Genomic DNA, 14,061 nt, shown 5'->3' on the forward strand with positions numbered 1-14,061 from the left:
CAGATAAAAACTTATTTTATCCATAAATGACTAAAATAAAAAGAAATATAACTTTGCAGTGCATAAATCTTAAAACATTAAAATAGATATAAATTTTAAAAGTATGTATGATGAGCATGTTTTCAAACATATTGCTGAGGTGTACAACTCTGAATATGGAACAAAAACAATGTAAGAAATGATTTGGAATGAAAAATGTGCTTTCAAATAAAGAAATTAGAGAGTGAGGCTATATTTAGCCAATTTGCTTTGAGCTTAAAAGGCACCTCACCTCTAATAGGGGGGAAATAAAAAATAAAATAAAAATTAATATACAAGGAAATATATTTGAAAGTGTGAATAATTTCAAATTATTGCAACTGTGAAGAAGAGTTAAGAAATTTTTTTAAAGATAAGGAAAACAATTCTTTAAATTTCTTTTCCCAGAAAGATTTTGTTAAAGGAAATATGGCTAGCTAAACAATGTATGAAAGCCAGCGGACTTGGTAGCACACACTTTTAATCTCAGCACCCAGTGGCGTAGAGGCAGGCAGATCTCTACAAGAGTGAGACCACCTTGGTCTTCACAGTGAGTTCCAAGCCCTCCAGGGCTGCACAATGAGACTCTGTGTCAAACAAAGTCAAACCGATGTATATAGCAAGAGCAAATGTCTGCTAATGTTATTTCTAGTATTTAGGTAATTGATAAAAATAAATTTGATAAAATTGTATGTAACGTATTGCACGTTTTTTTCTGTTAGGAGAAACACAATTATATAAGTGACTTGTGAGATACAGATAAGTGAAAAATTAAAACCCAAATGGGCTTGAAGATTAAAGACTGTTATAGCTGAAGATATTCTTTTAGCGGACATAATCCATCCCTGTAATCCTAGCACTAGTGAGCTAGAGGCAGGATAGCCACATTTAAGGCCAGCCTGTGCTACATATGAAAACTGACTTTCAAAAACAGTATTCCACCTTCTGGTCCAGGCCTAAACTATTCCTTTAATTAACTCAGCGACTAGTTTACTAGAAATAATACTTACAGGGTCAACTGAAACAAACGAGTCTACATACGTATTAAAATCTCTGCATTTACCGTCTTGCCGTATGCTGTAGGAGACTCAGGCTAAGTATTGACTAAAGCTGTGTCCCCAAACTGTGTCTTTATAAAGATCCGCTTTCAGGCAACTCTGGGGTCCCTAGTCACTTCTGCAGGTTCGCTGCCGACCTGGACAAGGTGTGCAGCACTACAGGTGCAGGAGTTAAGCGTGCGCGAGATACCGCTCCGCCCCTCAGCCTGGGCGGGCCTAACTGAGCCGCCTATTTAGCAAGGCACAGAGGCCGACAACAGGCCGGTTTTCCACGGGAGAGCCCCAGGCCCCAATGCACAAAGGCGGCTACTGAGCCGAGCTTGGGGACCAGGGCGCCGAACCACCCCGAGTCACCCCCTCACCCCCGTGCCACCGCCTGCTCTAGCTTCGTGCGGGAGCAGCGGACGGTGGGCGGGGTGGGGCGGGGCCGCGACTCGTGGGCCCTGAGGGGAATGGCTGGGCATAGGAGGCGGGGCTATGAGCTGGGAGGGGCCTGTGGGGAAAAGAAAGACTGGGCCGGGCCTGCGCGAGGCGGGCCAATGGAGTGGGACTTGAGTGTGAGGGGCGGGGTCTAGGCGAGCCGTGACCTATGGGGAGGGGCGTGGCCCGCGGCGGGCGTGGTCTGCGCGCAGCGGGGCGGGGTTGGGCGGTGTCTTTGAGGGGCGGGCCCTGTGTGGGGCGGGCCCTGCGCGGCGGGCGGGGCGGTGGCGCTGGCGGAGACAGTCTTTGCGCCGGCGGCGGTGGCGGCTGTGGGGGCTGGGCGGAGCGCCGCGGTGCGGGGCGGCCGGGCTGGCGGCGGCCAAGAGCCGCAGGCGGGAGCGAGGAGGAGTGCACCGGGCGGCTGAGGCGGTGGAACGGCTTCGGAGAACCCAAGAGCGTGGAGCCGAAAGGACTGAGGTAACCGAGGGCAGCGGGCCGGGTGGAGCGGGCCTCTGCCAGCCGAGCCCGGGCCGAGGCGGGTCAGACCCCTCTCTGGATTCCCGGGGCTGGAGGCGGCGCCCTCGGCGGGACACGGGCCGCGCCCTGCCCGCGCCGCACCGGGCTGCACCTCGTTCCGAGCCTTTGTCTGTCAGCCGAGCCGGTGCCGGAGCTGCGGCCGGGAGCACGAAGGGAAGCGGGTGTCCGAGTGGGTCCGAGTAGGGACTGCCTGTCCGGGCTCAGCCGGCCTTCTGCAGGAGCAGGTCCGGTGCAGCAACAGCCCCGTGCCTCCCCTACGGTCTGCAAACTATCAACAAAGAAGCCCCGGCGGACGGGGCAAGCCCGAGCTGCCTCAGTGGCGCTCAGACACGGCTACACTGCGAGGGCTTTCGGGCTGAAATCCAGAGTGGTGCTGTAGGTGGCATAAAGTACCATTTTGTTTCCGTTTGGACGGCGAGGCTTTCAAAATCTGGGTTAATTCTGATAAAGTCTGTCTCGGAAGCATACCCATGCGGAAAGAAAAAAATGTACAAAGGAAAATGGGCTTATTTAAGGGGTAATCATGTAACTTTTGAAAGTGCTTTATGGGGTGAGTGGTAACAAATGGGTTTGAACGCGGTGTTTTGCATTAAACATATTTTTGTTTGCTTCGTTTTAGTTTTGGGAATTGTTGACTACCTGGACATGGGAACGCCGAGAAACCTACAAACAGGTCTATTAAGGATTTGTCATCTCGAAAAGAAATATTTTATGACTGTTTTCCATTAAGAAGGTGTCAACAGAGGTTTGTGATTTTTGCCACATAAGAGACTAATTTGAAACAGTTCCCTAGCTGTGGTCAGATGTCTGAGACTGGCGAGAACTAGGCTCGGAATGCTCATCCTTCAGCGGGAGGCGCAGCGCTACCTACCTACGGTCTAAATGCAATCTCTCTGGTGCCACTTAACATAAGGGATGGCTTTTCTGCATCTCGCGTTCAGCTAGAGCACTGAGCCTTGCCGTGCTGTGGGGGCGTCTTCTCCGGATCCAGGCACTGGCCGTTCGCTTCTGTTTCCAGATGTGTTTTCTCAGTTGTGTACTTGAAACATCTACCGTCACATGAACTGCAGATTGAGCCACACAGAGTTCTGTGACCCCCCGCCGAAAGATCCAGGAATGGTGTTGCCCTGCTTCGGGGCAAGCCAGTTTTACATCTGCTTGACAATTAAATAAATATATCCTTTGCTAATTAAGGCTATGGAACCAAATAAAGACATGCACATTCCTTTGCCAAATGAAGTCTGGGGCTGTTGAATTTCCCCGTAACTGGTTATTTCCAGTGAACTAACATATAAGTTATGTACAAATGGACATGAAGCCTGTGGCAATGTATCCGGATTCTAGCCCACACTGAAGATTTTTTTTAAAAAAACAACAACAAACAACAAAACAAAACAAAGCCTATTATGACTAATCCCTGGGAAGAGAAAGTCTGCAGAATGGCCCAAACGAGTCTACTGCAAGGGAAGCAGTTTTACTGTCGGGAGTGGGTTTTCCACAAACTTCAGCACTGCCTCCAGGAGAAATCAAGCTGCTGTACCAGTGCAGCCAACACACAGTCCCTCGTGGGGAATGCTGGGAATAACGCTAGTGCTATCTCTGGGAAGGGAGCCTCCTGGGGTGTGTTGCTGGTGGGAGGGCCTGGCAGTGGGAAGACGGCCCTGTGCACTGAGCTCCTGTGGCCCAGCTCCCCAGCCAGCGTGCAGAGAGGTCTGCATCGCCAGGCTCTGGCTTTCCACTTCTGCAAAGCCCAGGACTCGGACACTCTGTGTGTCGGAGGGTTTGTCAGAGGGCTGGTAGCCCAGATCTGCCAAAGTGGACTCCTCCAAGGTTATGAGGACAAGCTGAGGGATCCAGCCGTCCAGAGTCTCCTAGAGCCTGGGGAGTGTGAGAGGAACCCGGCGGAAGCATTTAAAAGGTAACCGTGAGAAGGTAGCCATGCTGGCTTATCTGTGCATCAGATACCCTGGCTACACTGTCTAGCTGTTGGCTGTCAAGCACGGCTCCTCACTACACCTCCCTAGTTTTAATAGGAAAGAGAGCCAAACTTAAACTTTGTTTTATTGCATAGTGTGTGGCTTAGAAGTGAAGCTTAATGTTGCCCATTTCATAATAGAACGCTCCTTTTTTGAACCATGCCTGTAGATAGGGAGGGGAATTTGTTGTGCTAAGACACCGGGGTGTGATTTCACTGAAGCCAGCTTTTGTCTATAGTCGTGTTTATAGTTTCTGTAAATACGAAAGGTGCCTTCTCTAAAACAGAGTCTCGGGAACTTCGCTCAGGTTATGGAGTTTATTCTCCTATTAGCTAAGGGAAAAGTTGAGCGATCTATGGTGATATTTATACAATAGCGAACATTTGAAGCATCTTAGTGCTTTGAGTGAGGAAGACACCATTGTTTTACCCATTGAGAATCTCTGATAGAAGGGTTGGTGTAAGGGAGCATGTTGCTTTGGAAAATGGTTTCAGATGCAAAACTGCATTCCAGGAAAGACCCTTCTTTGGAGATAAGTTTTGCTTGTGGGTCCCTGCTCGTGTAGAAGCGGTCACGGGGTCCTCGATGCCTCACTTCTGCTTGTGTACCTGTGCTCCCTGTGCACCTGTTTCTGCTCCGCACTAGCCAGTTCCTCCAGGACCAAGTCTGTGTAAAGTATTCTGTGGTCCTTCTCAAGCCCGAGAGCTTCGTGTGTCTGCAGGAGGGACTTGCAGAGGATGACAGAAAGCTGTGTTTCCTGTCCTGAAATCGAATGCTTTTGCAGGTGATACTGAAAGTAGTCAATAATAATAGCAAACACTGGGAATTACTATGTTAAGGGTGTTACAAATATTAAGCTAGGTAATTTTCTTAAGAATTCTGTGACATGGGAACCTTTATTCCATTTTCCTGATGAGGAAACTGAGGGAGAGAAAGCAGAAGGAAATTACCTAAAGTTGAACAGGTTGGGAAGTTGATAAATATCCTTTATCAATAAATTCAGGAGTCAGATATGGGGGTAAGGACCGAAGGATGAGAGAAGCAGAGAAACCACCAATCCTCTCCTACCTGCTCTCTTCCTTCCTCCCTCTCTACCCCACCTTACTACTTCCTGTGCCATCTGTCCTCTGTCCTCCAAAACCTGTGGTTAATTTCCAGTCAGCTAGTGGCTAGCTCCGCCCTCTCACTCCAAACAAACTTTATTGTCAAAACACGATAAAAATATCACAGGACAGCATACCTGACACTTGAAGTATATCTCTATAGAATTGTAACTGAGGAGTTGCGTGCACTTCTGAGGAGTAGAAGCTGTGGGTGGTGAAGGTGGAGAGCTGAGAGTGTGTTTAGTGCCATGTTCAGATGGACCAGAGAGTGGCAGGGAGACTGGGGTTCGAATGGGTGATGCCCCAATAGACTGTGTTTGGAAGCTTGGACCACAGTTAGGTGCAGCCCTAGAGGTGGGGCCCGACTGAAGGAAGTGGGTCCTAGGGATGGACCTTGAAGTTCGTGGGCCCCACCCCATTTTCTCTCTGCTCTCTGCTTCCTAATCTGACGATCTCCCTCAAGCTACTGCTACCATGCCTTTCCCAGTGAAGTGGACTGTGCGCCCTCAAACTGTGCCCAAAGCCCTCTTCCCTTAAGTTGCTTCTTGCTAGACATTTAATCACAGTACCGGAAAGCAGTCATGTTGGTAGAGTCACCATAAAGGTTGAAGGTGAATAGTGTAAATGTGTGGTCATCTTGGGGTAGGGTTTGAGAGACATGACATTCTTCTAGACTTGTTATGTGTAAATACAGTCCAGTAAACTGGACAAATCTTCTGTTTTGTTAGCCATCCCATTCAGGACTACTCTCCGAAGCTGATGAAGAAATCAGTACAGGCCTGTGGCATACTCAGGCAGGTGGGAGGTTTGGTGGAGGGCACCCTGTGTGGAAGCCCTCCATGCCTTCCACACGGTACATAAACACTCTCCTTCCCCCTTACTGCCTTCTCTGAAGGTAACTTGGTAATTAAGGAACCAGGTTTTAAATAATTCTGTAAGTTATCTGGGTGACATCTTAATTACTCCTAGAGTGTGTCTTCAGCTATCTGAGTTCCTTTTTTGGTGTGTTCTCATCCCGAGCAACAACTTCTTCATAATATTGGTGATCTTCCTTTTAAAAAAGTTCAGGAAATTCTCTCCCCTTCAGACTTTACTCTGTTACTATTTTCCTACCTAATTTGAAGTTATTAACTAATTGAAGGGAAGGAAGCCACATTAGGACTGTGGGTGAAAAACCACACCCACATTGCGCTTCTGGTTGGCGGAAATACCAGTCCCTTGGTGGTCTCACCTCTCCTTCCTGTGTGTCTGCTTGCTTGGCTTTCCGTGCAGGCATTTAGCAGGAAGTCCCTTAAGAGGCTCCTCCATCTTTTTTTTTTTTTTTTTTTTTGAGGCTCCTCCATCTTGAGTGTCCCACTCTTCAAACTGTAAGAAGCCCAGTAAGCCCATTGTTACCCTTCCCGCTCATATTTTGTTATAACAGTACTAAGTGGACATACACAACTCACTTGGAGTGAACTCTTCAGAAAAGTTTATTAGGAATGTAATTGATTTGGACATTCAACAGGTCACCCAGGAAAGGGCTGTTGCTTCCAAATAACTACTTTATTTGGGGAGACATTGTAGTAGACAGTTAAGGGTGTGTGTCCTAGTTAAGGTTACTAGTCAGGGTTTCTGTGATGAAACACCATGACCAACAGCAATCCAGGAAGGAAAGGATTTATTTGGGTATGCTTCTACATCACTTCATCATCAGTGGAAATCAGGACAGGAACTCAAGCAGTGCAGGAACCTGGAGGCAGGAACTGATACAGAGGCCATGGAGGAGTGCTGCTTACTGACTTGTTCAGCCTGCTTTCTTATAGAACCCAGAGCCACCAACCCAGGGATGGCGCCGCCCACAATGAGCTGGCCCCTGCCCCATCAATCATCAATAATGAGAATGTGCTACAGGCTTGCTGACAGCCAATCTTACAGAGACACTTTTCTTAACTGAAGCTCCTTCCTCTCAGATAGCTGTAGCTTGTGTCAAGTCGACAGAAAACTAGCCAACATAGAGTGAAATTAGATAATAGGATTAAATAAAATATAAATGTAAGCCTAGAAAAATAGAAGCATCCATATTCCTTCCGATAAAAATTTCAAAGCCAGCTTTTGTAGCTTACTTTAACATATAAATCTTGATAATTAATGGCTCTATGATACACAGGAAACATTAGGGCAGCAATCTACCCTTGATGAAGAAAACTCTTAGCTAGGGAACTGGCAGAGGGAGATTCAGTCATGCCTTTTTCATCCACTTGACTTTCAACTTCTTCCTTGTGTTTTGCTCTTAGTCCATGGTAGACTGTGTAGTACCACTGGTTACATTCTTCCGTGACATGACGCATGGCTGAGTTTATTGGGGTGACTTTTAATCTAGGTACACGTGGCAGCCCCTTACCCCTCACACATGCCATGCTGCTTCTCAGTAGAGTTGTCCAAAGTCCCCCTCTCATTCATTCGTTCATTCATTCATTCCTGAGCAGACAGTGGAGTTGTGCTGAGATCTGGAAGAGTCGAGCTGAGCTGGGGATAAAGCAGTGTGTGGCATGGCAGCTGCAACCCTGCTGTCAGAGAGACTAGATTCTCAGTAGCACCCGGCCTGCTTCTGACCACCTGTGAGTGTCCCTGTGACACATGAGCACTGTGCCATGCACGGTGTTGCTTCACTTACTGAAGAGACACAGAAACACACGATTGCTTCTTTTCATTTTCTTTTAGTTTTTAATTAATTTTATATATTTACAGGGTTTAAAAAGAATTCATTTTTGTTACTCAAAGGACCTAGGTTTATAGTGCTTTCATTTTTATGTGTGCTGAGAACTGATGGCCTTTCTTTGGCCCCTCCCTCCCGCATGACTCCCAGGTTTTCATTACAAAGAGCTGTGTGTTTTGCTTTCAACATGGCTTCTTCTCTAGTATTGGAACAGTTGAGGCAGGGCTTCCTGTCAGCCCTGTAACCGTTAGCAAATCCCAGCTATGACTGAGCAAATGGTAACTATCTCTGTGGTGAGGTGTTGGGGACAGTAGCTTCAGGTCTCCTGTGTGCCTTAGAAGCAGGACAGATATCATTTCACTAGGCTACAAACTCCCAGTGAGGCCTTCCCGGTCCTTTAGATTCAGGTGGACACAGTGCCCAGAAGCCTTCATCTCTATCCCTGCCTTTATTTCTGGATGGTATTTGCCGGTGTCCCTTTCCCTCTGGTATTAAGTGTTAAGGAATAGAATTGTGAGGAAATATTAAAGATGGGTGAATGGCTCTAGGTACTGAGAGTTTACCAGGGAAGTGTGTTAGTCAGTGGTCAAGGGCAGTGGACTTGGAAAGAAGATCTCAAGCTGAGCCATCAGTCCCCACCCCGACCCAACAGAACAGGAATCCTGGAAGATCTGAATCTCTCTGGTGATAGATTTCACCTGCCATCCCCGTGCTCTTACCTGGGGTCTCTTACTCATGCAGGCATCCTTTGTTCCCACCTCTTCACCATCTTCATGATGTCATTCATGCCTGAGGACCTTTTCCTGCCTACTCAAGTGCTTAGTTAGCACTCTGCATGATGTCAGCAGCTCTAAGTAATTATCACTTAATAAATGCATAATGCTGCTTGCCTATCTAAAGTTTCTCCGAACATAACTGAAAGGCTGAAGCCTTTGAATGAGTTAAAAAACAGAAACAGAAATGTTGTATTGTTAAAGCTAGTTTAAATGCAGAGCAGGCTAATATGGTGATTTTTATTTTATTAGTCCTCTGTGTGAATTGACGTTAGGTAATTTCATAGCCAAATACCCATCTTTCATCTCACCTCTCTTCAACAGTGGACTCAGGGCAGAGGGCCTGCTTTCTTGTTCTCTTGTGTGTGCTCATGGCAAAATACTCTGTTTCCATCACTTGTTTTTTATAACTAATACTATGTAGGATAACTGTCATTTTCCATTCTTTTTAAAAAGTATTTTTGAAAATTAAAAAATAATTATACATATATATGTGCATTGGAATAAGTCAGGGCTCCCGGAGCTAGAGTTATAGGTGGTTACAATGTTTATTTGTTTTTAAAAAGCATTTTTAGTTGCATGTGTTTGTGTGTGGGTTTGTGCACGTGAGTTCAGGTGTCTGCAGAGGCCAGAAGAGGGAGTTGGATCCCATGGAGCTGGAGTGACAGGTGGTTGTGAACTGCCGTGTGGGTGCTGGGAACTGAACTCAGGTCCTCTGGAAGACAGTCAGCACCCTTAATCCCGGAGCCATTTCTTCATTGCATTCTTCTGTGCATTCTTTCAAGCCTCTCACTTTCTCTCCCTCGGATCTGTTCTCTTGCTCCGAGGTGGACTCAGAGCTGAGCACCTCAAGTGCTCTCTGTAACTCCTCCCATCCTTGGCATCCCAGCATTCAGGTAACACTGGCACAGCGTGTTGCTCCTGTGCCCATATTTTTAGTTCGCTTTGTATAACTTTGATTTTCTTTCAGACCAGAGAGAAGAAAGTTGTGCCCTACAGGTTGGGATATTTTTACCCAATTCCAGAATTTAACATTTACATTCAGATTTTTTGTTCATTCCTAGGGAAGGTTCTTTGACAGTAAGTGGAGTCTGAGCCAGCTGCTGTCTGCACGTGGGGCTGACATGCTCTGATTGGCTCTGCACTGTTCACGTGCAGACAGTTTCATTTGTTTGCATACGTCAGTCACGCCCAGAGTGGCAGCTGTAGGCTTGCACTCAGGTAGTCTGGAACTTGTGCCTGTAAATGCCTCTTCTTCCTCCTCTCTGTCACAGTTCTTACTGGAAAGTGACTTCCGTCAGGGATACTCGCAGGGAGATCTGGGTGTATGAATGGCAGCCTCTGAGCTTGCAGCTCAACCTGCTTTTTGCATAGCTGATGTCATTGAACAGTTTTCATCGTTCTTTCTCGTGGAGTCTCCTTTGACTGTTCTTTGGTGGCTCTTCCTCTGGTTTCTCTCAGGTTTGCCTTACAAAGCACCCTCACATGTTCTTGATGTACATGGTTCTATCTTATCTAGTGACGTGGTCAACAGTGCGGCTGTCTTACGTGTCGCCAGATCTCGCTGTCCTGACCTGTACCTGTCATTCGCTTGGCTATCCCTCGCTGACCTCTGTTCAAAATCACTTCTCTTCCAAGGCATCTTTCCTTTTTCTTTTTTCTAACACTGTGTCTCTGTATGTGTGTGTGTGTCTGTGTCTGTGTGTCTGTCTGTATGTGTGTGTTTGCCTGTATGTGTGTGTCTGTCTGTGTGTCTGTCTGTGTATGTGTCTGTGTGTCTGTCTGTGTGTGTGCACATGTGTCACACATTTATTAAATGAATAAAAAAAAAACCCAACATGTTGCGAGTACAATCCAGAGATATCCTGATTTGCTGCTTACATGCCAAGGAATGAAGTAGAAAAGCACAGAAAGACTGTGTCTTCTGCAATTAGCCACCATGTTTCTGTAAGAGCAGAAGGCTTTGTCTGTGCAATATGCAAGGTCATTCACAGTGCAGGTTCCGAATCCACGCCGAAGTGTTTCAGACCTCTGGTCTAACAGCATGTGCAGTGTGGAGTTTCCGTGTCCCATGTTCAGAGCCAAGGCTGCAGTGAAGTCCTGGGACGCAGCATAGGCGAGCTGCCAGACACACCCTGGATTCCTTCCACATTTTATGTCGATCTAATTTTGGATCGTGGTGTATTCAGAAATCTTTACTGCTACACAGTATTTTTTGAGAATTATGGGACCCCTTATGGAGTTGCAGCCTACAGTTGAAGCAACTGAGGTCTAGCGCCAAGTCTGCCTCTGATTTTCTCGGGATTGAGACTTGGGCCATGGTGGTAGATGTGGCCTTAACAGAGGCTTCAGTGTGGCTTTCCCTCTGGTACTTCTTGCCATCACCATAGCAACGGAACTGTGGTGAGAATGTGCTGTAGTTGGCCTGCTGATCCAGAGATGATAACAGTTATGGAGAGACAGGCCATCTGCAACCTGACCCCAAGCCTGGAGTAGATAAAACACATACATAGACACAAAGGAGAGTATACGTAATTGTCATTGGGGGCAGGGTGTGTGATACAGATGAAGATTGTGAAAATAACTGCAAAACTAAGAAGAAAGGAATATTTCAAATGGGAAGTCATCGCTTTCGTTAGAAATCTGGGAGTCATGGGTTAATCATTTCACTCTTTCACTCAGTCTGTCAGCAACTTGTATCACCTGCAAGATTAAGGCAGCACCTCCTGTTTCCACTTCCCACCATGGCTAAATCCTTCTGTGTTGCCAGAACCATGGCAGCCTTCCCTGCGCCATGAGAGAAAGTGTCAGGTCAGGTCATGTTACCTTCCCACTTACACCTTGAGAAGAAAACCAGAGCCTTTAATGTTCTCCTGCTGACCTTGTCCTTTGACCTTGCCCTGAAATGCTTTGACCCCTTTCCTTGCTTTTGAGTCACACTGCCTTCCTCCCATCCCTGAGATAGGTTATGTTACAGCCGAGACATTTTTGCATGGCCGTTCCTCCTAGAGTCACTTTAGTGTCTGTGTCTTTACCACCTTTGGAAGCCTTCCTGCTCAGTTCTCCTCTTACTTTCTTGTTTCCTGTGGTGCTGGGGCCCATACTTCGGGCATCACACAAGTTAGTAAACCCTCCACCAAGCCACACTCCCACCCTCAGCTGTCCTGCCCATCTTACCGCCCTACTCTTCTCTCTCTCTCTCTCTCTCTCTCTCTCTCTCAATGATCACCATCTGGAGTCATTCTATATATTTTTAACTGACTTTTTGCCTACCTTTTTGAGCAAGTGCAGTACCTGGTTTTTCGGGATAGATATAATAACAGCAATCACTATTAAACTAATAGCCAACTACTTGTTTTAATATAAAGCATTCTAATATTGGCCACAACGATATAATTTTTATTGTCTCAACCACATTTGATTCTTAAATAATCCATTTTCTTGTGTGAGACCGTTTACACATATAGTTATATGAATTACAGAGTTTTAGATGAACAAATTACATCATCTTCCTGCTGTAGCCAGATACTCCCAAATTCAGAGGGAGTAAAAGTGAGCACAGCTAAGGAGCTCCTTCTTCACCCCACTGGTCCTCTCTGGGAGGTCTGAGACCTGGGATATCTGGAGCCCCAGAGATGCACTGTGCAGATGGTGTTGTGCAGCCAGCACCGTTAGGCAACATTTTCCTGTGTGACTTTATTTTAAGGATTTACTTTATTTTTATGCATATGTGCTTGTGTGTGTATATTCCACAAGACTGTTGATGTCCTGAGAGCCAGAAGAACAAGTCGGGTCCCTTGGAGCTGTAGTCACAGTGGTGAGCCAGCTGATTGGGATGTTGGGAACTACATCCTGGTCTTATTGAGAGAGTACCCTGAGGTGTGCAGTGTGGCTGAGGCTGCTGTTGTACTTTGCTTCATTTGTTTTTCTGAATGCATCGAGTCTTGTCCTAGGATATGCGGTAAGCAGGTGTGGCAAACGTCCTGTGTGATTATTGGCTCTGTTCTTGATAACTAGAGGAGATGGTTCAAATAGAAGTTACAATGACAGGTAGCAAAGTAGGGCAGGAGCCAGGGCTGGGAGAGTAGAGAGGGCTGCTCTGTCTTCAGACCTTTAGAAGGAAGTTTGACAGGAGCCCTTTAGGCCCAGGAGATACCAAGTACAAGGTCATGGCCTGGGTAGGAGAGTTGGTTTATGTCTAGGAACAGAGGTGTGGTTGTGTGGCTGGGGAGAGCTCACAGTGGGAAGCAGAGTAGCCAGGAGCCTGAAAGCTCCTTAGATGTTGTGAGGACATTTATTTCTCTCTTGAGCAGATTGGAAGCCCTGGAAGCTCTTTCGGCAAAAAATAATCTGACGTCTGGCTTCATAAGGTCACCGTGACTGATGAGTTCAAACAAGGAAAGCAGTAGATGGCCAGTGTGGTCATCCGTGTGCAGGTGCTTGGCCCTGGGAGAAGTGAAGGGCCCAGTAGAAGTGTGTTCTCAAACTGAGAGCTTGTTGAATGTGAGTTATGCCAGAAATAAACCACGGTCTGGCTCTTGGGATCTCGATTAGAGAACTGGAAGGCTGGGAGTTTGAGTTACTACAGAATAGAAGCTGAAGGGAGCCCAGCAAGGGCTGGACACTGGAGGGTGAGTTCTGAAAAGCTGAGCCTTAACGTGTAAGCACAGAAGGTGAGCAAGCAATTCAGATCCAGCTGAGGCTTGTGTGGGACATTGCTGGCATCTAAGGCCACAAATGAGCAGGCAGAGTAGAAGCATGGGGCTCAGAACCTGGTGGCCTTTCTGATTAAGTAGTTGTTAAGACATAAGAAGGAATCACTGCCATAGGAGGAGAGGAGCATGCTCAAAGGTGTCATTTGTAAAGCAGTCCTGCAACTTGAGGATCTTGCATGGCAGCGAGTCCCAAGCAACTCTTAGGAATAGCCACAGCATGAGAAAGCTCCAACCACTGGCATCGTGAATGAACCCTAGGGGCCAGAACAACTCTAGCAGAACCTGGAGGAACCGTGGGCTTGTGTGCTGTTGGCAGAAGACAGAGAAGACTGGGTAGAAGGGGAGGAGCAGTGAAGAGATGTGCTGTCTGTTTCAAGGGAGACGAAGGAGCCTTGGAAATTGTTGTTGAGGTGGGTGGAGTCTGATGAACAAGCTGCCAGGATAAGAGAGCAAAGGGAGCATCCCCCATGGCCACAGTTAGAGGAGAACTGTGTTTGCAGCCTCTAATGGAGTTGTCTTCTGACATGTGCCGTGTTTATATGGTTGATATGCTGTAAAGGTTGGCATGGAAGACGACCAGGAACTGAGTGCTGGAAATAACCTGGAGTTATCTGGCTATGTGTTGTTTCTTTTGCCGGTAGGTTACCAATCCATATTCCTAATTTTTAAGCATGTATTTATTTATGTGTGTGTGCGTGTGTGTGTGGCCATGCCATGACACATGTGTAGAGGTCAGTTCCCTTCTGTCATGTAGCAACAGGGA

The 14,061-nt window shown here is 46.9% G+C and overlaps 1 protein-coding gene across 1 annotated transcript in view; it reads left to right on the top strand.

Annotated features, from left to right (window-relative positions):
- Positions 1–1,777: 1,777 nt before the first annotated feature.
- Ankrd50 (ankyrin repeat domain 50) overlaps positions 1,778–14,061 on the top strand; it is a 34,245-nt gene continuing 21,961 nt past the window's right edge. Inside the window, exons 1-2 of the mRNA XM_041658988.1 lie at positions 1,778–1,973; positions 2,653–3,951. Coding sequence (XP_041514922.1) covers positions 3,440–3,951 — 512 coding nt within the window. The 5' untranslated portion in view covers positions 1,778–1,973; positions 2,653–3,439. The remainder of the gene's footprint in view (positions 1,974–2,652; positions 3,952–14,061) is intronic.

The sequence above is a fragment of the Microtus oregoni genome, unplaced genomic scaffold, assembly GCF_018167655.1.
Source record: "Microtus oregoni isolate MIOR12 unplaced genomic scaffold, Mior012 000010F_ref0000083, whole genome shotgun sequence".
Lineage (NCBI taxonomy): Eukaryota > Metazoa > Chordata > Mammalia > Rodentia > Cricetidae > Microtus > Microtus oregoni.